At 40.7% G+C, this 23797-nt stretch overlaps 1 protein-coding gene across 3 annotated transcripts in view; it reads left to right on the top strand.

Moving 5' to 3' along the window:
* Nucleotides 1–23797, top strand: part of myo1b (myosin IB) — a 61637-nt gene that overhangs the window by 15812 nt on the left and 22028 nt on the right. For all 3 annotated transcript variants that reach the window (XM_053327992.1, XM_053327991.1, XM_053327993.1), the window contains exons 4-9: nucleotides 13149–13243; nucleotides 15982–16086; nucleotides 17450–17496; nucleotides 19866–19929; nucleotides 22207–22305; nucleotides 23293–23396. In XM_053327992.1, the coding sequence (XP_053183967.1) occupies nucleotides 13149–13243; nucleotides 15982–16086; nucleotides 17450–17496; nucleotides 19866–19929; nucleotides 22207–22305; nucleotides 23293–23396 (514 nt within the window). The remainder of the gene's footprint in view (nucleotides 1–13148; nucleotides 13244–15981; nucleotides 16087–17449; nucleotides 17497–19865; nucleotides 19930–22206; nucleotides 22306–23292; nucleotides 23397–23797) is intronic.

The following is a 23797-nucleotide window of genomic DNA, read 5'->3' as shown; positions in this document are numbered from 1 at the left end:
CCTCATTGTCCTGTTGATGCAAAGCCCTGTCTGGTGTGATAGTTAATTCACTGTCTAAGCATCCCGGATGGTAATGCAGCTTCAGGATCTCCTCCAGATGTGTTTAAGACATGAAAATATTCTCTCCTTTTTTAAATAGTAAATTGTGTCTGGTTTTATATAAAAAGATCAAATACCTTGGAAGTTTCAAGTTTCCATTTTATATTTGTGTGAGTTGCATATCTGACCATGTCACAAATCATGCCTGTAGATACACACCGATTTAAGACGAGTACAGAGAAACTTCTCTCTTTCAGCAGATTAATGTTCAATCAGTCACTCACTTCTGCACAGTGAAGCCCAAACATCCAAGTGAGGTAAAAAGAAGAAAAACACGTTCTTTATTGGGGGCTTTAATGTTTTCGATTAAAAGCCAGGAAGCAGAATTAGTTTTGTATAATGTGTTGCTTTTGATTAGTGCTTTGGCATCATAATTGGGTAAGTGTGTGTGTGTGTGTGTGTGTGTGTGTGTGTGTGTGTCTCTGTGTGTCTCTGTGTGTCTCTGTGTGTCTCTGTGTGTGTGTGTGTGTATGTGTCTGCATCTCCATGGATATTTTAAATACTGTCTGTTTGTATGAACACAGGGAGTGTGTGCAGGTGGTGATGTATTTCACACCTGCTCTTTTACTCCTCAGGCAAATAGGCATGGAGGGAGGCAGCTGGTCTTCCATCTCTAAAGTTGTTAGTAGACTAATTGCCTGTTAAGTTTCATCTTAATAAGAGCACTGCAGATAAACAGTGAGACAATTCAAAAACAGTCTGACCGATGTTTACATTACAGTTATAAAGTACATTTCATCAACTGAGCTGAAGCAAATAACAAGACATGTGGGACAATTTGAGTGCAGAACAGCAGGTCATACACTAATCTGAACGTCAGTGGTTCGATCCCCAGTTTCTTGGACAAGATATTGAGTGTGTGTATGAGCATGAGAACTCCTGATGAGCAGGTTGGCACATTGCATGGTTGGCACATCTGCCATCAGTGTATGCATGTGTGTGTTAATCAGTCAACATTGGCATTTGGGTAAAGTGCTTTGAGTGACTGGAATACTTTATAAATGCAGCCCATTCACAATTTACATGCATCAATCAGAACCAATGATCTTATTTCTGTACGCTGTGACAGACATATTATACCAAATGATGTATTGAAGTTGTTCTGTAATTTAAGTCATTGGCACATTTTTGCAATATTGGAAACATATTGCAAAATCCACATCTACATTCACATCACATTTACATCCCTGAATGTAAATCCAGCCAGAAAGTTTATTCTGCTTTCCTGAGACCCTCACAGGCCACGCCCCATCTCTATTTATAGAGGACCACACATCTATCCATCATTTCCTTTGCTGGCCAATTTAGCAGAATTTTCTCCGCCCAGATGAGGCACCCATTAATTAACTGGCAGGTGTTTTCCTCCCCTCCATACACAGGCAAAGCATCAGATGTAAACTAATCAGTGGTCCTTTTCTGCCTTTCTCCATGTGCAGCAGCATTACAGATGGCCTGGAGTCATGTTTTGTATGTTGCTTGCTGCCCAAACCAGGCACAGATTGAGAGAAGTGTGTGGGGCGAGGGGCTAGCCCCATGTCTCTAGGGTGGGATCATATTTCCCCAATGTTTAATGAGGTATTGAGACCCCCCAATGTTCTCAGAGCTCAATACTAAGTGCCACTAGAGCATTGGCTGCAGAGGAGCATCACGACTGGCTAATGGAGCAAAGAAGCCCCGCATGCAAGGCTCAGGGCTCTCAGCTGTCACGCACATGGTTATGACAGCTTGACTGTGGCATTTGCTTTGTTAGACATCTAGAAATATTACCTCCCTTTTATTTTTTTATTTAGGCTATGTCGCCTCCTAGTAATCCCTCTTGCATTGTGATGATGCCTCAGTCTCTAAATAGTTTGAAGCTTTAACTTTCGCTGTTGTACAACTACAGTTAAGTTTGAAATATCTCTAGAATGCCAATTAGGAAGTTAAAATTCTTGATTAACACTAGTCCAGCTATAAAAAAAACGCAAAATGAAGAAACTCTTATCATTACACACACTCGGTTACAAACACAAAGGTTGAAAGTAATCATTGCTGTGACTGCAGTTTCCGGAATGAGGCCTTTGCCCTTCATGTCAGAGCACTGAAGAAGTCCAGAGACTGCATGTGGGAGGAAGCTAATTTACCGAGTGCCTGCCTGACACCAAAAGCATTCCCTCTCTGCAAACTCCCCTTACATAATGAGTATCAGAGCTGCAGCTATTAGTCGACCAAAAATAAATCTGCATCTGTTTTCATAATCAATTAATCATTTTGACTGATTCTTTAATCTTCTTAAATTCTCTTGTTCAAGCTACTTAAATGTGAATATTTGTATATAGATAGGTGTGTGTATATATATATATATTTTTTTTCTTGTTTTTTTTAATATATGTGTGTCTTTCTTAGACCTTTGATAGTAAACAGAATATATTTGGGTTGTGAATTTCAGTTAGGACTAAACAAAACATTGAATGTCTCATCTTAAGCTTTGTGAAGCTGTGATTGACATTCACTATTTTCTGGAATCTTTAAGTCCAAACAATTAATCAATGAAATAACCATTAAATAATGAAAATAATCATTAGTTGCAGCTGTAATGTGTATGTATATCATCACTATCTTGTGCCTCTCAGTTATTTGCATATAACAGTATATGTGGTCCTGTATTTAGCTCAATTATAAAGTGCAAGTACAGGCACGTATGAATAAGCAGTGGTGATTTGGGTCGGAGTCAAATTTCTTGACTTGGCATCACTCGCTGCATCTTTCTCTCAAACTTATGCAGAGTGTGTGAGAGCGGCATGAAATTCCCAACTGCCCATCTGTGTTGGGTTTTATTTCAAATGATGTCATCAGGCAGAAGACTGAATGTTGATTTACATGCAGGATATTGGAGATAAAAAAAAAACGGATGGTAATTTACCTCTCTATCTGTGGGTAGGATGGACTTTGGAGCCGTTTACTGCATCATGGCATCACACCTGTGTTTGCCTTTCCAGTACGGTTGGGTGGAATACTGATCGAAAGGCAATATGTGAAAGTTGTAAATTTCATGCATGTAGCATTTGGGCAGCACACTCAAAATACATGTGCCCCTTGCTTTTTATTGGTCTCCCCCTTCAAAAATCTGCGTTGAAATCCTGTTAAAACTGCCAAAATACTGCTACTTTTTATGGATAAATGAGTTCCCCAGTTGAAATAAGGTGAGTGAACGCAGGGTTGTTTTCCAGCAGCCTCAAGTGTCAGATTTGGCAGTAAAATCTCAAATGGTATGAATACCGATTGCGCAGTCAGCCCTTAAAAAGACACATGGATGTTCTTGGTAAGAAAGTCTTGTTTGATGTCATTGTTTCTTGACATCAAACAAAAAGTTTGATTTCAGAAAGACAAAAACTGTCAAAAGATGCGAACTATGGACAGGCTGTAAAACGGTACATATCTTCTCATTTTTTAACCATCACAGCTGCAGTTATTTAGTATTACGCTTATACCACGTGTACCTTTTAATGTTTTTGTATCATATGAAACAGTTTTGAAGCATGCCTACATAAGTTGCAGCACAGAACCTGTTTGTTGGATTGAAGTGGGCACTTAGTGAAATGGCATTTTGACTCAGGTGGGTAGACTGAGTCCTCTCCAGCATGTGTGTTGGCGTAATAGAGAGCTCAGTAAGCCTAGAGAGGAATGATTGGGAACGTGTGCGCATGTGTTCCCTTTTTTTTTCCCCCCACCCACATCTACCACCTGAGAATAAATATGCAAATGCATTGAACAGGATAATGCAACCATTTATAATCAATTGCTACATTTATGCATACAGGCAATACTTTAACTCCCACCCGCTCTCTGTATACATACTTAAACACACAGTCCCGGTCTCTTGTTCTCCACTAGAGAATAGAGAATAGATCCCACTGAGCCTGATGTGGAAGCCACTGACCAACCTAATTATCCTTCCTTGACTATGTTAGTAGTAGATTTTTTTCTCCAAAGGATTACGTCAGTGCCATTTGTATGTATTGAATTTATTATACTGTGTGAGCTGTTTGGTATCTAAAATTACCAAACCCAATGGCAATCATTAATAGAGAAAGGTTATGAATTCCTTCCTTTGTTTTCAGAAATAATGCCTTTGCCTGTCAGTAGTTCAACACAAGACTGTTTAAACATTGCCTAGTCTGTCATTTATTGCTTCCGTGAGCATAAGGTTTCATTTTTATAGATTTTCTTTTGTCTGTGACTGCCCCAAACCATTGTAAACTCTCTCTATTCATAGTCAGAAGAGCAGCTATTGAGCGTTATCTGTGTAAAGAGATTGCTTAACAGTATGTGGGAAGCATATCAATAATATAAAAGACTCCTATCAGTTTCATTGTGGAATCATATATCTTTGACTTTAACCTCGACTTTTAAAGACACAAACTGCTATAAATATGAAATGTCTTTGGAAAGCTAAGATTCTTGTGATTCCATCGATGCAAACCATTTCAAGATACAGTCACATCATCAGGTACATCAGCACCTCTGTCAGACCACCAAAAAACAATTACAAAATTCAGGCAAGTCACCTATGAAGCCTCATAAAACTCTGCCCTGTTTCATTGGCAGAGGCCCAATCAATCCAATCCAGTAAAATATTTAGTCCTAAACACATTATGCAATAAATATCCACAAACTGCTTGTTGCATCATTTCAAATTAGCCGGCAGATGTGCTTATCTTCTACGTATTTCCGTCATAATTCAAGTTAGCAGAAAAACATTAGCAAAATGGGAACTTGACCGTACTTGACCCAATAGGAGCTTCCATGTCCTGTCCAGTCTACAATAGCCAATGAGAATCTGTGTTTAAAGGAAGTGCCCGCCCCTCTTGTTTTGTATAAAGACCAAACCAGTTGGAACATATTGTGCTGACGACTGGTGCTTCTTACAGCCAGTGAAATTCTGAAAATGGCCGTATGCAGTTTTAATGGGATCTATCAAGCCACAACAAGGAAATGATCTACATTAAAATATTTGGTTTGATAATTAATAATTACTGAATTAAAAGTATTCTACAGCTAAGATCTGGTGCAATCCATTTTAATGCATGTATCCACATTTTGGTGTATTGACATGAGAACAGGGCCCTTCTGAGCATAGCACAAAAACTGCAGATGGACAGCTCCATTATGGCCACTGCTGAGTCACGGTGGGACAGCATGTGATCGGTCACATGAAATCAAACAATCTGTCAAACCCGATTTTGAAGTGATTTGTGTGGATTGGGGATTCAGTTGGCTGTGGAAATTTGGCTGTGCGTAGGAACATTTATCTCTTCCAGACCTCGCATAGGACTGCACTAAGAGCGCTAAGAGTAAGGTTGGCAGTACTCAGAGAAACTGTACATGCTAATGGAAATCTGATTTGACAGCCATCGTGTCAAGGTTAAGCCTGCATCATCATGTTCACTGCCAAGTTAGCTTTAAGTATGGGAATGGGGTTTGGGAAATTTGCATTAAAAAAAAGGTATACATCAATAGGAATGTGGTCTAAGACTTTTCGATCCCATTGTATATCTGGATTAAATTACTGATATGTACATTTCTTAGATTGGAAATGGTTGCATGTTTCTGTGTATCAGTTCAAATGTACATGATGTTGTAACATTGTGCAGTACGGCAAGGTATTAAAACAGCACAAGAAAAGGATTGAGATACAATAGATGAAGAAAAAATGAGGAGAGAGTAGAATATATTTAATTAATGAATATAATTAGATATAAAACTGTGTGCATTATAATACCTGAAGCCAGAAAGGACCTGATATGGCATATAGTTATAGATATGATGCTTAATCTCCAATTTGCAAATACTCATCAGTCAGGATATATTTTTCTTGGATCCTAGTCCTTAGCTGTTTGCCTATTAACTGGTTCTAGTGACCAATTGGAAGTCATGTAATGAAAATGAGGAGTGGAGTTTTTTCCTCACATTGCGACTTGTTGCTTTTGATGAATTCATGCACAGCACACCTACAGTATGATTTATCACTGAGCTCTTTTCCACCCAAGGTTAACATTGTATTTGATGGGCATGCATACCTTTTTTTTTTGTTTGACGTGTTCTTCACTTAAGGCGAGGTGGCCTGCGTCTCCTTTAAAAAAACACTGCGGTCAGTATTTCCATTTGCTTTTGCATGAAAAGCTTTTGTTGGTGATGCAGTGTAAATCAGTTGCATTCAACTGGCTTACATGTTCAATCAACCCACTATTAATGATTTAACTTGAACTCCAATGTTTATTTAGGCTCTGGAAAAAGAAACCCTTAACAACTATAATCCTTTCTGCTAAACCTCTCAGTCTGTGGCCTCCTCGTTTCCTGGTGTGGAGCAGGAGAAGGTGTAACCCACCAGTGTGGTGCAAATGTGGGACCAACATTACACTGTTGGTCAGACCCACAATGACTCTGTCTGTTGTGTGAATGGGCTCAGTGGGTCACATGGTGGCCCTGAGGCTATTGCTTCTTTGAGGACATGCCAAGTGATCTTGTGCTAAATTAGGCATAACAGTTTATTTCTATACAGGCTTTGTGTGCGCAAGTGTGTGTGTGTGTGCTGGGGGAATTTTAATTTTAAGAGAGAAATCAATTGCTTGCAGTCATCATCCATTAAAGACATCATTCACTCTTACATAGTTAGATCATCCACTCCATTACGGTGTCACAGTTGTAAGACTGTTCACTGACAGATAGTTAAGGACACATCCACCCAAAGTTACTTTTAATGCTGTTTAAAAGCAGCTGTTGGTGTTACATATTGAATTGGAAACACTCTGTTTATTATTTTTATTTTTCCCATGGATACCAGGCAAAAAATATACCATATCATTTAATGTACAGTTGAGCTTGTTCCGGTGCTGGATAAGAAATAATCATACTATTTTACTGCAGTCAGCAAAATGAACAAGAAAACATCCTCTAGAATCAAAGGGCAATGGAGTCTTGATAGACTTCTTTCTGTTGCAATGCAGAGCACAAGTTTAAGGAGAGATCCAAGCCCAGAACAGTTTGTTTCGCTGAAGGGCATTTGGTCCGTATGTCAGCAGCGCAATGCCTCAATGCCAAGATGTGTTTTGTGTTGTAAGGTATCTAAGAGCCAGAAGTGACCGCAGTTGCCACAGTGGAAGGCAAATACACAAGAGGAGAAGTTCTCAAATCTGACATGAAGATGGAATAAAAAATAAGTTTTGTTCCTCTGTTGCCATCATACTGTCTGTGGTTGTTCATATGTGGCTTTATTTTCCCCCTTTAAAGTTGTTAAGATTCTACAACTCTCAATATAATTTTAAGTGTTTTGGAAATCAGCTTGGAGAAACTATGCTGATGTTGTTCTCACTAATCCCAAACAAGCACACACTACAAGATATCATGGTGCCAGAGGGAGAAGGTACCACCTCACGTGATCTCACAGGGAAGCAGATGTAAACGAAACGGAGATTGATGTGGTGCACCAATTTAGTAATGCTTTGGATTGAGAAAAAACAAAAGCAGAAGGCAAAACAACTCTGGATGAAAAAGTAGTTGGGGCGGGGTCAACATGGGTTATCTGTTCTTCAGCAAGACGGAAATGAGATTTAACTGTATCTGTCAGCAGTAGTATGCTAGCTAACGTTAACCTCATGGCCGATAAGCTTTACAGTTGCTTGTCAACACCATCCGCTGTTCCGGAACTAACGTTAGCTTGTAACACTAACATTTAGCTAGCTAGTTCAAAAGTGATATTGCCCACTGTTGTCCTTGTAGACTTTCTCATTGGTTACTGTGTTTCCACTTAGAAAGTAGTGATATAATTATCCAGATTTTAACTCCTAACAGGGCTCAAAAATTAGCAACAGCCACAGACCAAATCCTAGTAAAATAAAAATAAAATAAAAAGTGGTTATGGTCCGCGGTTTGTCCATTCTGGGCTACTGTAGAAATATGGCAATACAATGTAGAGTGCTCTGGAAAAGGAGCAGCTCCTTATGTTCATATAAAGGGCTCATTGAAAGTAACAAAAAGACAATTATTTGTTTCAGATGATTATACACAAATGAAAACCATTTCTAGCAATAGATTCTCCCAAATCTTACACACTGGTCCTTTTTAAAATCTGATATTTGGAAGCTGAGTGTCTGGGTTTTTTGTTTTTAATATGCTACTTACGGATTTAAACAAACTTGCCAAAAAAGGCTCATGAGAGTCTTTGTTTGAGTACTTTGAGGATGTTTTGCTACCTTACTCAGCATGCTTATTTCCTGCTTTTTCAAGCATCAGACAAACAACATGGAGCTGTGTTTTTCCCTGCTGTGGAACACTAAATTGCTGTGCAGTAGAGTAAATTAAAGCTCTGGACCCCTTCAAAGTTTGAAGTATGGGTAGACAGGGGGTGTATCAATGAGTAATTAGTGATTTAGGTAACTTCTAGTGAGTTTTGGATAAATTAGAGATCTGTGGCAGCAGTACTTTACTTTTGACTTTTAATTTAGTAAGTAGAGGTATTCTTTATTGCACCTTGTCAGTTACACATAGAAAATGCTCTTTTGAAGAGGGTTATCATGTGTTGGATGGTTGTGAGATTTGTGCTGTTTCCTGATCTCCTTACCACCTGCTTTACAACACCACATTGTCATAACCAACACACAGATGGGCCACATCTGTTGGGACCAACATCTTTAGCATGTATGTGTGTGTGTGTGTGTGTGTGTGTGTGTATCCGCTCCCTGCCTACACACAGACACACCAGCAGGTTTGTCATCAATCTCTGAATGCATATTATTGTGTGTTTGTGTTCTTCTTACACAAGCCACCTACTCTTCCACCTGGTCATCAGGAAAGAGTTGCTTCCTTGGCTTCTCCTTCAGAGCCCGGCGGATTTCCTGAGACTTCCTGGGGAAACCAGATCACACTGAGATCACAGGCTACCGTACTGCCCCTCATACACACAATTGCATAATGGAAACTGCTGAATTTAGCACCAAAGTTCTACAAACCTACAATCAGAGTTTATCCATTTTAGCACTGGGAAATAACAAAATTGTATTTTGTTTTTAATCAAATGTATTACACGTGAGTAAGACATGGCTAACAACCTCTGAGCACTTCCTCCAGTAGCTGGGTGGGCTGCTTTCCAGCCCATACATTACAGCTTCATTAGCATTTACAAATCACAACTTTAAACTGTGCTGAATCTGCCCTCAAAGTACTCCACCCTGTTAAGATTCAGGTCACACACAGCAGGCCCATCATTTCCTCCTGTGTCTCAGTAACCAGAGGTTGGTAGTAAAAAGAACTGACGAGACTATTTTCTACTGCTTACCTCATGCCAGTGTGGCTTTGTGTTCACCGCTGCCACGTGCAAGTCCAAATTACAGCCTGCAGGCAGATGTAAAGGGGAGGTGCCAAGCAGCACTTACGGTCCAAGGCCTTATTCCAGCCTCACCCCCACACACCCTGCTCCACATACTGATCAGAGAGGCCTCTGAGATTTTGGTGCCTCATTCGCTACTCCCTCTGCCTTTGATGGTGACCTTGGTGCTTCATCATTTTCGTGTCCACATTTGTGGTACATCCAGTTGCTGCTCACACTGCTTTCATGGGCTTCATGATAGTATAAAGTTGTAGTCACACAGATGTACACTATATCTAATCATGCCTTTCTTGTCCTTGCTGTACTTGTGTGTCCACAGATTGGATATAAAGACAGATTAGTTTTGACTATGACATGGTTGTTTTTCTTTTTAATTTTTAAGGTTTAAACGTGTGTACCATTTGGGTGTGGCCCCTTGCTTCTGCTGACCTCTTTTCTTTTTGTGATTATGTGATGGTCATTCATATTCATAAGACCAGCTCTCTGTGTCTCCCTGGGTGAAGCACCTGGCAGAGGACATCCCACTCCTATTTTACAACCTCTCGCCTTCTCCTGGTTACCCCCACCCCCCCCCTTTCCTCCCCAGCCCACAGGCCTCCTCTGGGGGCAGGATAATTGTGTGATGGTTTGGTCATTGTCAGGATCAAGTCAGGCAACAGAAGTGTTTTCACAAAGCAGACATCTGCTGCGCTGTGCTGCCTTTTTCAGCAGTGACGTAATGTCCTGTGGCAAGTCGCATCAGTACAAAAAGTGCAGAGTGGAGGGCTGGAGTGGTGGGTTGGTGGGTTGGTGTACAGGAGAAGATTTGGGGTGGGGTGGGGCGGAGATTGTGGAGATGACTAATCAGGAGTATACATAGTCATTAGTTCTCTATAGTCTACATCATGTTAGCAGTGGTGAGCAGCCTTTAGCCGTCATCCTCATATTTTGTTGGTGCATTGCTACATTTCTTGGCCGATAAGAGTGGAAGCAAACGGTGCTCTGTAAGCACACTTTTATTAACTAACGTCACTGGCTTGACAAAAAGGCACTTTTATGGTGAGGAATGTTGCATTAGTGTACCCCTTTTCCTAAGGGTTTGCTGGTGGAGGGCCCAGGCTGGGGGCTGAAGTGGGAGGGGGCTGGTTGTGGGGCTGCATGGGCTCTGGTCCAAAACAGTGTGTGATGGTGCAGAACCATAAGCTGCATTAGCCAGCTAGAGCTTTAACTTGTATTGTGGCCTGGAATGCATTCATCTAGCTGTCCATCTCTGGATCTTGCTCTGTCATGGCTTCTTACTAGCAATCAACTACTTTACAAATTGGAGGTCAGTGTTAGTTCAGCGTGTGATTATATGCTCCAAGTTCTGCTCCCCGCCGCACTGACTCCACTAATACATTCATTGCTTTATTCCAAATCAGATTTAGACATTTTTAGGCACAAGTTTCTTTTTCCAATGTTGCAGGCGATAATTAAAAAAAAGTACTGAATGATGCTGTCCAATCATGCAGCATACAGATATAAATGCAGTCTGAACATCTCCCTTAGAAATCACATTGAACCCCATTTAATCTAGTTTTGGGTGACACACTATGTTTTGACACTCAGTGTGCTTAAAGAGGACAACAGCTTTGCCTCTACAAGTAAATGCATCCTCCAAGTGTAGCCTAACCCCGCGTCTAGACAGCAGGCGTGTCAGACTTGTTTTTGAATACACGTCACACACGAAACAAACACGCTCCCATTTTAATCTATTCAGCAATCTGCACCAGCATCGTGCAGGATCGCGTGTTGGCCGGGTCTCATGGGCGTAACTGTGTCCTAAAGCATTCATTTACACTTAAAGTCAATTTTCCTCAGTTTTCTGCACATCACTACAAGTCATGTGTGTTGGACTCTGAGCACTTTCTACACACGGGTGACTTACGCTCAACACCACACCTGAACGACTCCAATGTGGGCACACAGACGGAGCACTTGCTATTGCTCTGCTGATGTGCTCCTCACACTACGTTTGCTGTCTAGACAAGAGGTAATTAATTAATGATATTACTCCAACCTAGGAGACATAGGGTGCCCCCATGCTTCAGGCACGGAATTAGACGAAATTAGGCTCTTGGGAGAAATGATTTTGATGCATTCCTCCAAAATTACCTCAAGCTATATTTACCCTGTACTTAAATGTAACATAATACGTAGATGTTGGTCTTAGTTTGATGTTTAAAAAGTTGGGGAATTAAGCCTCCTGATGGTTTTAAAGATACCAACATTGAGTTAAAGTACCACCTGTATAGCTGGTACAGATTAATTTTCTCCCTCAAGGAAAATTCAGCAAGGCAGATGCTTGAGCTTGAAACTATGTTTTCTGAACGTGCTATCCCCAGCTACATTACCCTTGAGTCCAGTTGTTCCCATCCCTCCTTTGATGGTCCACAAACACAGATATACTCTCAAAGAGTCTCTCCATAAATATGGCAGAACTCATCATGCATGTCTTGGACAATGCAGTATGCCAAATCCACTCAGCCATGTCTCAGACTAACTATTTCTTAACAGGAAAAGACATTTTGAGTGTGTCATAAGGCAGGGGGGGGGGGGGGGGTATGCGCTACATGCAACATTTCCCTCATAACCACAGCTATTACCAGACGTGGCTTTGGAAAGAATTCCTGTGTCGTGAATGCCAAAGTACAGGGGGACGGCAGAAGAAGCAAGCTCATTTGGAACATGTTTCTTGTAGCACTGTACTTGACTGTTTGCCTGCCAAAATGCAAGCTGCAAAAAAGCTGTTTCTGCACCCTTTAGTGTTCCTTCTCTTTGGGCGTATCACATCGAAATTACAAACTACTGTGTCACACCGGATAAAAAAGTTGTCATTGTGATATGGCCCTCATACCATCCACACCCTACTCTCAAACCGTCATAAGGGATTCGTCTGCATAAAGAGAACAAATAATATATTGTTCTGGCATTTGGTGGGGGTGAAACTGCAATAACCAGTCCCATTTCCCATTGTATTCCTGTCCTGGAATGTATAACAATAGGTTTCATTTTACAATAGGAATAGGAACTCCCCCTTCTATCATTCACTAATCCACCACAGCTTATTTTACATTCTCGTCAACTAATTGCATTATTCAAACACCTGCCAAGGTGATGATTTGAGTCATGTATAATTATGTATTTTTATAATAACAAAACATCCTGAAAGTAATTACAGTATGACAGTTAAAACAATTAGTCTTTGAGAGCGAACAATTGTCCTTTTGCAGCAGCTTCGGCAGCGTTGGTGTAGCAGTTCTAGTTTGGAACGAGCAGGAAATGGCTAGTATTCCAACTATTGGAGCCAAATCCCAAATGAAAACCAGTCACTGTAGCTAAATAAAGCTCCAAGTTACTCTAGTCCTGTGGCTGTCCTACAGATCCAACCTAATTTCCAATACAGCCACATGTTATTGATTAGAGTAGACGCCATGCAGCCTGGCACAGCAGTATACCATTTCCCTGAACTTCTTTCACCCCTACTACCTTTTGATCATCCCCAAGTTATGCTGGAAAATGTACAACAAATGCTTTTTACTCAGCAGATATTTACATACAGTATAAAGTATAATCAGATATACTTGGAAATAAGGATTATTTAAGCATTCAAGATGCATTTAGTTATATTATTAAGTCTTGTGACTTTGTGCTTCTTGTCTTCCAGCTATGCGTTAGCAGATGAGGCCTACCGTTCACTGAGGGACCAGGACAAGGACCAGTGCATCCTCATCACTGGGGAGAGTGGGGCTGGGAAAACCGGTAGGTAGCCATTTTTGGGTCTATGTAACATTATTTTAACATTTCTTCTTTCCAGGTTAAAGAAATGTACTTGTCCTATCAGGCCATCTACAGTCCTGTCAAGCACCATCTTGCTTCATAAATACAGTCAATACATATTTAAGGCTATCCGTTCAATCAGGAGAGATTAATTTGAACAATATTCATTGATGTTAGAGACAGAAGAAGATTTCTGGTGATTAGACTCCATTCCATCAACATTAAGCATGAGAGTGTAGGCCCATATAAATGTAGAAGATAAGACAGGATCCACCCTAGAGTCTAGACACTAGTGGTGATGGAGCGGAGACAGCAGACCGTTGATGGAAACCTTTGGATGAGTCCCCCTGGATATCATGGAGGTCATGGTGGTAAGGGGAAGGAAGTTGGTTGTGCAATAGTAGATCTTTAGAGAATGGAGAGAACAGCATCAAGTGTACAGACTTCTGACAGTGTGGGAAAGCATATGTGACTGAGAGAAACAGAACTGGAAGAATTGACAGACATTTGCACATAGTAAAATAAAAGCAGAACATGAGGAAAGTAGATCTTCGTTTTTGAACTTTTGCCAAAGCTTCATTAACATCTTTTCAAGCATGAACATAAAAAAGTTCTTCATTTATCTAAAGTCAAGCAAAAGACCCCATTAAAAAGTTTTCATAGATCCATGAACAAAGTAACTTCAGGAGTCACCCAGTAGTTGGTTAATATATCCCTGGAAGGTCTAAAATTTGCAGTCTCGTCTGTTCAGCTATTTCTTGTTTGTAGTGCTCAACAAAGGTTTGTTCAAAGTGTAGTCAAAACTTACCTAAAGGCAACTGTAAGATGAGGGTTGTTATGTAGAAAGCCACAGCGCAGATTTAGATCAGATCTACCTTAAAAGGCAGCTTGATGCCAGTTTTGTTTTGAGCACACGTGTTGGTACATGAAACACAACAGTAGCTCTGTGACGAGCTGTGTATGGACAAATCAGGGTAGACCAGCAGGATACAGAAAACACAAACATTCACACTGCTCAGGTAGGAAACTTGGAAATTCCTGTAGGACTCTTCATCACACTAGAAACAGGTCTGCTTAATGAAGCTGGTTTCCTTTTTCTTTTATTATTGAATAGTGCTTAACTTGACCTTTTCAATTACAATAAATATATGTTCTGAAATGTTTAGGTTATTTTTAGATTTTGGTGAAGCATATCTCATCAGTAATTTAGTCAAAATTATCATATGCGATTTTTGTCAAAATACAGTTCTAAGCAGAGATGATAAATGATATTGAATCATCACCTAGCCCTGTGTTTGTTCTTCTCATGAGTAGCAACACTGACATTTGTTTACTATAGAAATGATTCAATATCTATTGCCTGTATTGGAAATGTAGCATGCTGTTAATAGTTTTGGACTACTGGTGCATTGATCTCTGGCTGGAGCTCAGAGTTCACAACATAACCTCCCCTGTAGCACTATGGCAGAAAACACCAAGAGCCATGAAGCCACACACTTATTGAAACAAATGACACTATTCGCAGTTGTATTAAATATTGTTTATACACTCAAAGGTGAAATGCAATGATACATAAAATAGGCCCAAAAATAGAGAGAAAACACAGTGCACTATGTGTGTGTGACAGATCATGTTTTGCATGATGTGGTATCCTTTATTTGGCCGCTCCCAACCTCTCATGGATATTAAAAGCCCCACTCCAAGAAGCTGTTCAGCCAAGTGGAGGAGATAAATTTGGATTGCAGTAATCTCATCGGCCCCGAAGCATTGTAGTGGAATACAGCCATCAAAAACAAGCTTGCCCCATCGATAAGGGTCATTGACATTCATGTCTTGCTACAGGTTTTCTCATGCCTCTGCGGATTCCATAGGATCGAGGAGCTATGACGAACATTATTATCAGATGCCAAAATTGTTTGCAGGAGACATAACACACTTGTTGTTTCATTACTTGATAGAGATGACTGAGGGAGTCTATTCTGCTATTCTTAAGAGATAAAAAGGTGCTCACGATCTCTACATTTTTTGCAGCCACATTTTTCTCCCACCTACCCTCTATCCTGCTAAAATCAGCAAATGTGTCTGGACCTGTGTGTGTATGCCAGGCTCATTAGCAGTCTGTACCAGCAACTACTGTCAAGCTCTTTTCTATCCCTCTTTGGCACATCACTCACATCATCAGTTCTGGGTCATCTCGCTGGACAGCAGAGATGATCCTGATGCCAGCAGTCATCCTACGGGGCACGTCACTTAGTTCAGACAGCACATGCCTTTTGAGCTCAGGTCACATTTTTCAACCAGAAAATTATGTTTTGGGAGGACAGACCCTCTCACGACAGTCTCTTAGATCAGCTTCAGTTCTAATAAAAGTGTGTGAACAGTTGCCATCTCAAGTCATGTGTCTCCGCTGCGTCCTGTTGTTTCCTCTGTGAAATCTGTGTTTTTAAATGATGATAGAATGATGCAATACTGGTCAACCATCTCACTAAACAAAGTGAGTTTTCATTATGGGATTTGTAAAATAAGGGCTCCTCCTTTTGCTCCAGACAAATGATTGATGCACGCCCAGCCTCGATGGGTGTCAGGGGGGATGAGGTAAGGGGGATTTTTATGGAGAATAGTGAGATGGGTGTGTATGTCGCACTTGTTCTTCAGTTATGTCTAGCATAGGCTTTGACCCAATATTTATGAGTGTCTGTATGTGTGTGTGTGTGTTTCAGAGGCCAGTAAGCTGGTGATGTCATATGTGGCAGCGGTGTGTGGGAAGGGCCAGGAGGTGAATAAGGTCAAGGAACAGCTGCTGCAGTCCAATCCCGTTCTGGAGGGTGAGTGAAGCGCTCCGAAATCTCAAGCTATCCCAAATCAAAGGCTCTTCCAAATGTGGCCCGTCCTTTGCCAGAATTTGGAAGATACAGATGTATGTTTGCAACTTTCAGCGACCTCTTTAACCCACTCTGGACCAGTGTTTGTTGGAGTGTATTTGTAAGTCTTTGATCATTCAGCTTGGATTTTAGAGTACATAATGTTCTTAAAGATACATTTCATTGCCCCAAAACTTCTGGTAGTTTTCTATTGAACGCAATATGTCACAACTACAAAAAACACACACACACTCTTCCACACCTACACACATATACTGTCTCATTTCCCACAGCTCGGTGCTGCCACCGGAACAGCTGTATTTTAATTGGGGGCAGTGGACAGGAAATGCCCATGAATGATGAAGCTGTATGCCCGGGTTTGAGTCGCTACAGAAACCCTGCACATCTGCAAGAGTTTAGCTCCTGCCGATCTAATTGCCCTAACACTGAAAAGAGGGAGAGGGGGAGCACAGTTAACCAGCTACACACAATGTATCTATGTCAGGCTTTCTCTGAGACTCCCAGCTTTGCTTTCGTTCTTTATCACAATCTCGGTTTCATTCTTTGTCACCCTTTTTTATTATTTTTCATTTCTTGCCCTGGCTCCCCTTTTTTCCTTTTGCTCTTTATCTTTCTGTGGCTCTCTTATTCTCCTTAGTCTCTCTCGCCCTACAGCTGCCGTCCTACCATGCTAGAACCCCACACATTCACATTAACGATAGACTTTAACACGCATTAATCAGCCGTTATCAGCAATTAAGCTGTTATGCTAATAGTGCTGTGATGCATGACACATTAATAGCATTTTAATGTAGAAATATGGTTAGAAATGAACGGAGAGGGCCCTGGATGCGATATATCATTCGAAAAGGATCCCTTATGCACTTAACACAAGGGACACATACGCACACATGTTTATGATGCATTTAACAAGGTCACACACAAAAAATCATACATGTGTTTGAAAATCATGTTATTGTTTATTTATAAGCGTGGGCACATATTGAAGCAGTTGAACTTGAATGCGGCATGACAGCAAGGTTCAGCCTTTCCTAAGCCTGAAAAGCCCCAGTGCTTTGCTTAATCCATACAGAATTATGGGCTTCATCAGCACAAATGGCTTTGTGATCCAGCCTGTACATGATTGACAGCTAGCTGGAGTGAGACACACTGTTAAGGATCATTAATAATAAGGTTTGGGATATTTGTAAACAAGATTTGATCTGTCTTTTAATGTGATTGGCTATAGCCTTATACTGGATGGATTAGCACAAATTATACTTTATTATGCTTTATTATGCTAATTACGGTTCTCCTCCCTTTTCAGCCTTTGGAAATGCCAAAACAGTAAGGAACGACAACTCCTCCAGATTTGTAAGTATCCCTTCTTGAAGTAATGAATGCTAATGTCATTTGATTAGATGATTAATTGGCTAATTATGCCACACAGCTTGGATGTTTTCATCCAGACTTTATTCATGCTTGGAAATAATCCCGTTTTGTCCCCTAGTTTTTCTTTTTTCATCAGAATAAGCTTCAGTGTTTCCTAAAGCAGTGCATTTTTTGTCCCTCTCCATATTTCTTTTCATTTCCTTACCGGGAGAATTCATGTGCTTGCATCAGTCTGTCTTTCACTGAGTTGAACGTGCAGGAGCTACGGTGTTATGAAAATTCATTTATTGAGTTTTTGCAGGATCATTGTGTAGTTACAGGTGTCACCTGGACACAAGTCCTGCTTTTTCAATTAACAGCCTTTGCCACAGCTTGATGGTTAAAGCAAAGGCCTGAAGGTATTTCCACATCCAAACTGGTTTGAAGCTCGCATGTTGTCATGGTCCATGTTTCTTGTAGACACATGCCCTTAGCAAGTGATGCATGTTAGTCCATGTTTCATAGCAACAAATAAAAAAAACATGGAGTAACATCCTCAGAATTGCAATCCACACAGATTCAATTGGATCCATGCAGAACATCGTTCCACGCACTGCTTCAGCTGCAGCAGCCCTTACTAACTTGATATATTGCACAGGCACATGTGAAATGGCCTATGTAAATGTTCTTTTACATACAGCATACTACACAAAGTCATTGACCTACAGTATGCTGCTTTTCATCAACTGCACAGTGTGGCCAACTGCCAACACAGAGCAAGCAATCAGTTTATCTCCAACCAAAGAGAAAGCAAACTCTGGAGTTTCCCCCCAGATTTGTTTTATGGGCATTTCTCAATTGTTTTTTAAAAATGAACTTGTTTATCAGTTGAGCTTCAGACAGTTGATTACCTGCATGTCCAACTGTGGTCTGAGGATGAGGAATCTGAAGAAATGTAATGCTAATCTCTGTGGAAAATGGAGATAGCATCGTAAAAAAAATGATTCAGCATCTGCCTCGATTTCTGCATGAGCAGACACAAATCCAGACATTTCCAGGCAGTGACTGTATAAAAGAACGCAGGGCGTTTTTATCAAAGGAGGCATTTTCACACACTTACTGTCTCAAAGTTTTCAGGGAGGCACAATAATGAATGTGGCAATAAAAATAGGATACGATGTTCCAGCATGGCACCTCATTCATTCCTGTGAAGCATCGTCAGCAGCCTCTGGCCAACCCGGCTAACTTCCTGTTGGCTCCCCACACACCCGAATGGCATGAAATAATTTATTGATACAACTCCTCTAAACTTAAATGGACCCCGAAGGATCAAATTCTGATATTACAAAGAGTCTTTTCAGGGGTCGCTCAGAAACATGTATTCACAGTTTTACAGCCACTGTTTTTCTAATGCATGTGTTAGAAAGAGGTCTTTTGGAGTTTGTGTGTTTGTCATGTGGTGCTGAAATTCAGAGTGCTGTTCCTAAGGGCTGCTTAGTTCAGTTTTCTCCCTTATGACACATTTTCACATCAAATTACCCCCAGTCGCACTACCGGTTTGTGTTAATTTTCTACAATGTATGATTTATTTAGCCGTAGTTTCTTCAGTGAATGATTCAATTACACTGAAGAACTTCTGTTGAACCCCAAAAGTCTAAAAATGACTTCATGGAAGGAATGGAATGGAAAATTATTCTAGCCAGTAAAATTGAGTGTGCTTTCATCTATTGTGTTTTTTTTAATTTGCTTTTTCAAACTATGCTCAATCATCTACCTACAGAGTACTTATAAATAGATCCCAGTGCTCGGACTTGCAACTGTAACAGGAAGTATTATAAAGGATTATGCCCGTGATCTGTTTATATTTAGGTAACCTTGGCATTAAACCTCCAGACAAGGACCTCAGACCTCCCCGCTAGTTCATCAGCGCTCCATCAGTTTATCAGAGACCTACGAATCAAACTCTCTCATTTTTCTGAGTGCAAAAGTGCTTATTGCATTTGGCCTGAGCTCTCTCACCAGTTGAGCTTGGCCTGTTCTAAGGACCTGTCTGCTATTAATACATCAGAGGGTGAAACACACAGAACTCTCTGTTCTACCTCCCAAATTTCTGACAGAAGGAGAGAAAGGGCCTGAAATAGTTCTAGTCCTCCAATAGAGGAGAAAAAAAAATTGGCAGGGGTTGGGGGTCTTTCCCTCCACAGAGGCTAGTTATTCCATAGCAGTTGTGTTTATGATTGGCAGCTGGTGCTCTAATGGCAGCCGTGAAGTGAACTGAGCTCATGTGTTTGGTTTTGGGCCCAGCTCATTGTGTATATTAGATTTAGAGTTATACATGCTTTTAGTTCTAAGTGTTGTACTCTCATCAACAGGGGAAGTACATGGACATTGAGTTTGACTTCAAAGGAGATCCTCTCGGTGGAGTCATCAGCAACTGTGAGTAGTGTTTGGGATGGAAATTCACTTACAGTAAAGATTTGATGAAATCTGTAATTGAAAATGCAGGAAATGACACCCATTATATTTCCTACTTCATCTTTATCATATCAATTGAATATGTTTCTCTCTCGTTTCTTGTCCTTCATCAACCGGACACTGATTGCTTTGCTGTCTAAAGCCACACTGTTAACTATTAAAGTAAATAATCAAGTGCCAAGTTATTCTTCAGGGCAAGAATAAGTGAGAGTATCTATTTTTATCATTTTTGCTATAATGTAGATGAATTTGTCCAAATGTGCCTTCATAAAAATGCATGCTTATTTGTCAGAGTTAAGGAGAAAATGAAAGTGTGGAAGTTCATAATAAACTCTTGATTTCTCTCTTTGAAATGTTTGTATTTAGTATTGATATTGAGGATGATGAGCAGTAATAGCCCCATTTCCTGTACTATTGTTAATTGTCAGCTTTTTAAGGGACTTCTTCAAACTGTTGCAGTTGCCCTTTTTATGAAAGCCATAGACATTGAATAATACTTTATAGAAGCCAATCTCATTCCCAGACTGAACAAAACGTGCCCCTCCACCTATCTGACTCCCTCTCCTCAGCTCTTTTTCTGAGTTTTTGCCCTTATCTTTCGTCTCTTCACATTGTTTTGTCTTTGCCGGCTTACCCGCCAGAGGTCACAGAAACAAAGAGCAGAGCTGATGGCCGAGACACAAGCGAACCTCTGTCTGTTGGCCTGAGTTAGTCAAACACAAGGGACTTGTCTGTGAAGAGGAGCCATTGACATGTGACTTCTTCAGACAGAGCTTGGCTGGCTGTCTGGCCAGACAGTTGGATGAGGAAGTTCCTGCAGGATAGACCTTGATGGATTTCTGTTAACCTCTCAGATCATTATTGTATCTTGTATGTAGATACCTGATGTCATCTGCACTTTCTACAACTGAGAATAGATATATAGATATAGCTTCTTTTTTTAAGTCAATTCTCAGTAGAGTGCTAAGACTGTTTTTGCAGCCTGTGCCTTTAGTCAAAACATAACAGGATATTGTTTCCACATTGCTACTTTAATGTGTGTTTGCTTATCTAACAGAGATGGAACATGTTCTGAACAGAGCACACAATACATGGCATTCAGGATGCAGAAAATAGGAAGCAGTGGCCCTAAAAAGCAATAAAAGATGACTGAATGGTTTAGATGGAAGCAAGGTGAAAGATTATTTCAATGCCCTTTGGAGCAGAATAATCGGAAATTCTTTATTCCTCCCCTACCCAGACTCCCTTGTGCTTTTGACAGAAAGGTGTCCGACAGCTATGTACATAAATTGGCTCCTTAGTAGTGTTTTTTTTACCTGTCTTCCTCTTTCATCACAGCTCTGTATTGCTGTTGGCAGCCACGCAGTCCTGGGTGTTGTTTATTATTGATGCGCTGGCTCTCTGACGGCCACTGATGTCATTCATGGCCAGTGAAGTGCCACAGATTCACAATCAGCCCAATCCGCCACGAACTCTGACAACCCCAGGTCTCTGTACAGGGATCTCTAGTGCTTAAAGCGTGTACACAGAATCAGTAAAAAGTGGTACTTCTGTCCTCTCAGCACCCACTGACTGGATGAGTCACTTTTTTGAAGTGAAGTATGAAGATTGAGGAAGCCATTAGCTATTCATTTATGGCTAGAAATCTGATCATTTTTAAAATGGCAGAAAATGTGTATGTTTCTCCAAAATGTTCACTTCACCGCTACGTAAACTCTCAAGTCTCCTAAAATAAGATGTTCTCTAACCAGAAAAATTGAATGCCATCATCCAGCCAATCTGGCAGTGAAGAGGATCTCAAGCAGCCTCAGTGGCTGAGCGCTGTAGTTGGTCTTTAATTAAATCATACTCGGCTTAATGCGGTGAACAGATGATGGTTCCCCTTTTAATCAGGTACTGTTGCACTTGGTTGGAAACCCAGGAGAAAGGCCTGACATTTAATAGCTGCATGTGGTTTCTTTCTCATAGACATCCTGAAGCATGTGTGCATGTATGCACACGTAAATAATTACCAACATTGAATTGGTCACCATGGCAACTTAAATGCATGGTTAGGAGCTATCTGAGCTCCATGCAGAAGTTGGGCATCCTCAAATACTTATTATAACAGGTCAGCCACATATTTATTACAGAAGAAAACCCCACTGCACAAACATTTCCTATGAAGACTATTGTTAGGGATGGACTTTTTGTCAGCGTGTGTCATTGTTTCCTTTTTATTGTCCGTCACCCTTTTAGATCTGCTGGAGAAGTCACGCGTGGTCAAACAGCCAAGAGGAGAGAGGAACTTCCACGTCTTTTATCAGCTGCTCTCTGGAGCCTCTGACGACACACTCAGTAAGTCGTATTAATACTGGGAATTGCAGTTGAACAGAAGCATTAGTGTGTGGGTTTTTTTTTTTAAATAGTGTGGAGTACACACACAGCTGTGCACAGGAAGTCATAAATTAGAAATGAACCAAAACAGCAGTCGTGTCCACAGTAAGCTTTCCTTTTAGCTCTTATTGTTTTGGCTTATTTCACACCAGAAAAAAAAAAAAAACCTGAGTGTGCAGTTTGAGTTACCTTTATTCTGGGTTTTGGGTTTCCCTAATTTTATTTATATCCAACTAACTGTAATCTGAAGCCGGCAACATGCCAGTCCTTGTGTAAAAATCTTTGTCAGACAGAGCCTCTGCAGCTGGACGGACACATGGCTGATGCATTAAGGGTCCAGTCTTCCTGCTTAACAAACACAGCCGAGAACAAAGACTGGCCGTGAAACCTGTTCCCTCTATTTGCTTTTCCGTGGACAGGGGGCATTGTTTTATGTCCTGAGCACAGCAGAACAATGTAATGGTCACTCACCCCCGAGTACACACATCAGAGGGGGCTTGATTCAGCTGTAGTTAATGCAGCCACTAATGAAATCCGACACATGCACACACGAGAGGAATGGATTTCTTTGCTACTACATAGAGGGCTTTTAAAAGGGCTATTTGATCTTGCAGAATGATGCTCACAGCAGTAACCTTGTGAGTGCTTACACTGTGGAGAAATTGTGTTTGAAGTGACAGTGGCCCGAGGGTTAGATAAATTAGTTTCAGGGTATCACCCAATCTTTGCACCATCAAGTGCATTTTTTAAAAGAATGTACTTCAAGGAAGCAGATTACATCATTTCAATATGGTGGTTTTTATCAGGCACCTCGCAGCTGTGAGCGTGTAGGTATGTAAATGCATCACCTTTCTGCTCACCCTTGCATTTAATGTAAATAATGGCCTTGAGCCAGCCTGCTCCACCAATTGTAGTTCAAATGGTAACCACATGGTTTGCCTGTCACAGAGAAGCTGAAGCTGGAGCGGGACTTCAGCAAGTACAACTACCTGAGCCTGGACTCAGCTGCAGTCAATGGGCTGGATGATGCAGCCAACTTCAGGACAGTCAGAGTGAGTACTGCATGCATGTATATACACATAATAAAGTTTATAATCATCAAATTTACTTGTAAAGCACCTTTCAAAACCAATGTTACAAAGAGCTTTGCACACAGCGAGCAATTAAATCAGAGTTAACGGGATAAAATCAAAAGTCACGCCAGTAAAAAGCAATGTTACAGAGTGCCTTAGATAAACATACGATAAACATCTAAAGTGCAGAGTATAAAACATAATAATACGTCACGCATTAAAAGATATACAACCTGGGATTACTGATTAAAAAATTCATTTGATGAAGTGACTTAAAATAAGTTGGTGATTTGTGAGTCTGAGCTTCTCAGGCACATTATTAAAGAGTTTATGTTCCCTGACAACAAAGATATGATCACCTCCAGTCTTAAATCTAGCCA

This window comes from Scomber japonicus, chromosome 11 (genome assembly GCF_027409825.1).
Source record: "Scomber japonicus isolate fScoJap1 chromosome 11, fScoJap1.pri, whole genome shotgun sequence".
Lineage (NCBI taxonomy): Eukaryota > Metazoa > Chordata > Actinopteri > Scombriformes > Scombridae > Scomber > Scomber japonicus.
This window is presented reverse-complemented; position numbering and strand designations above follow the sequence as displayed.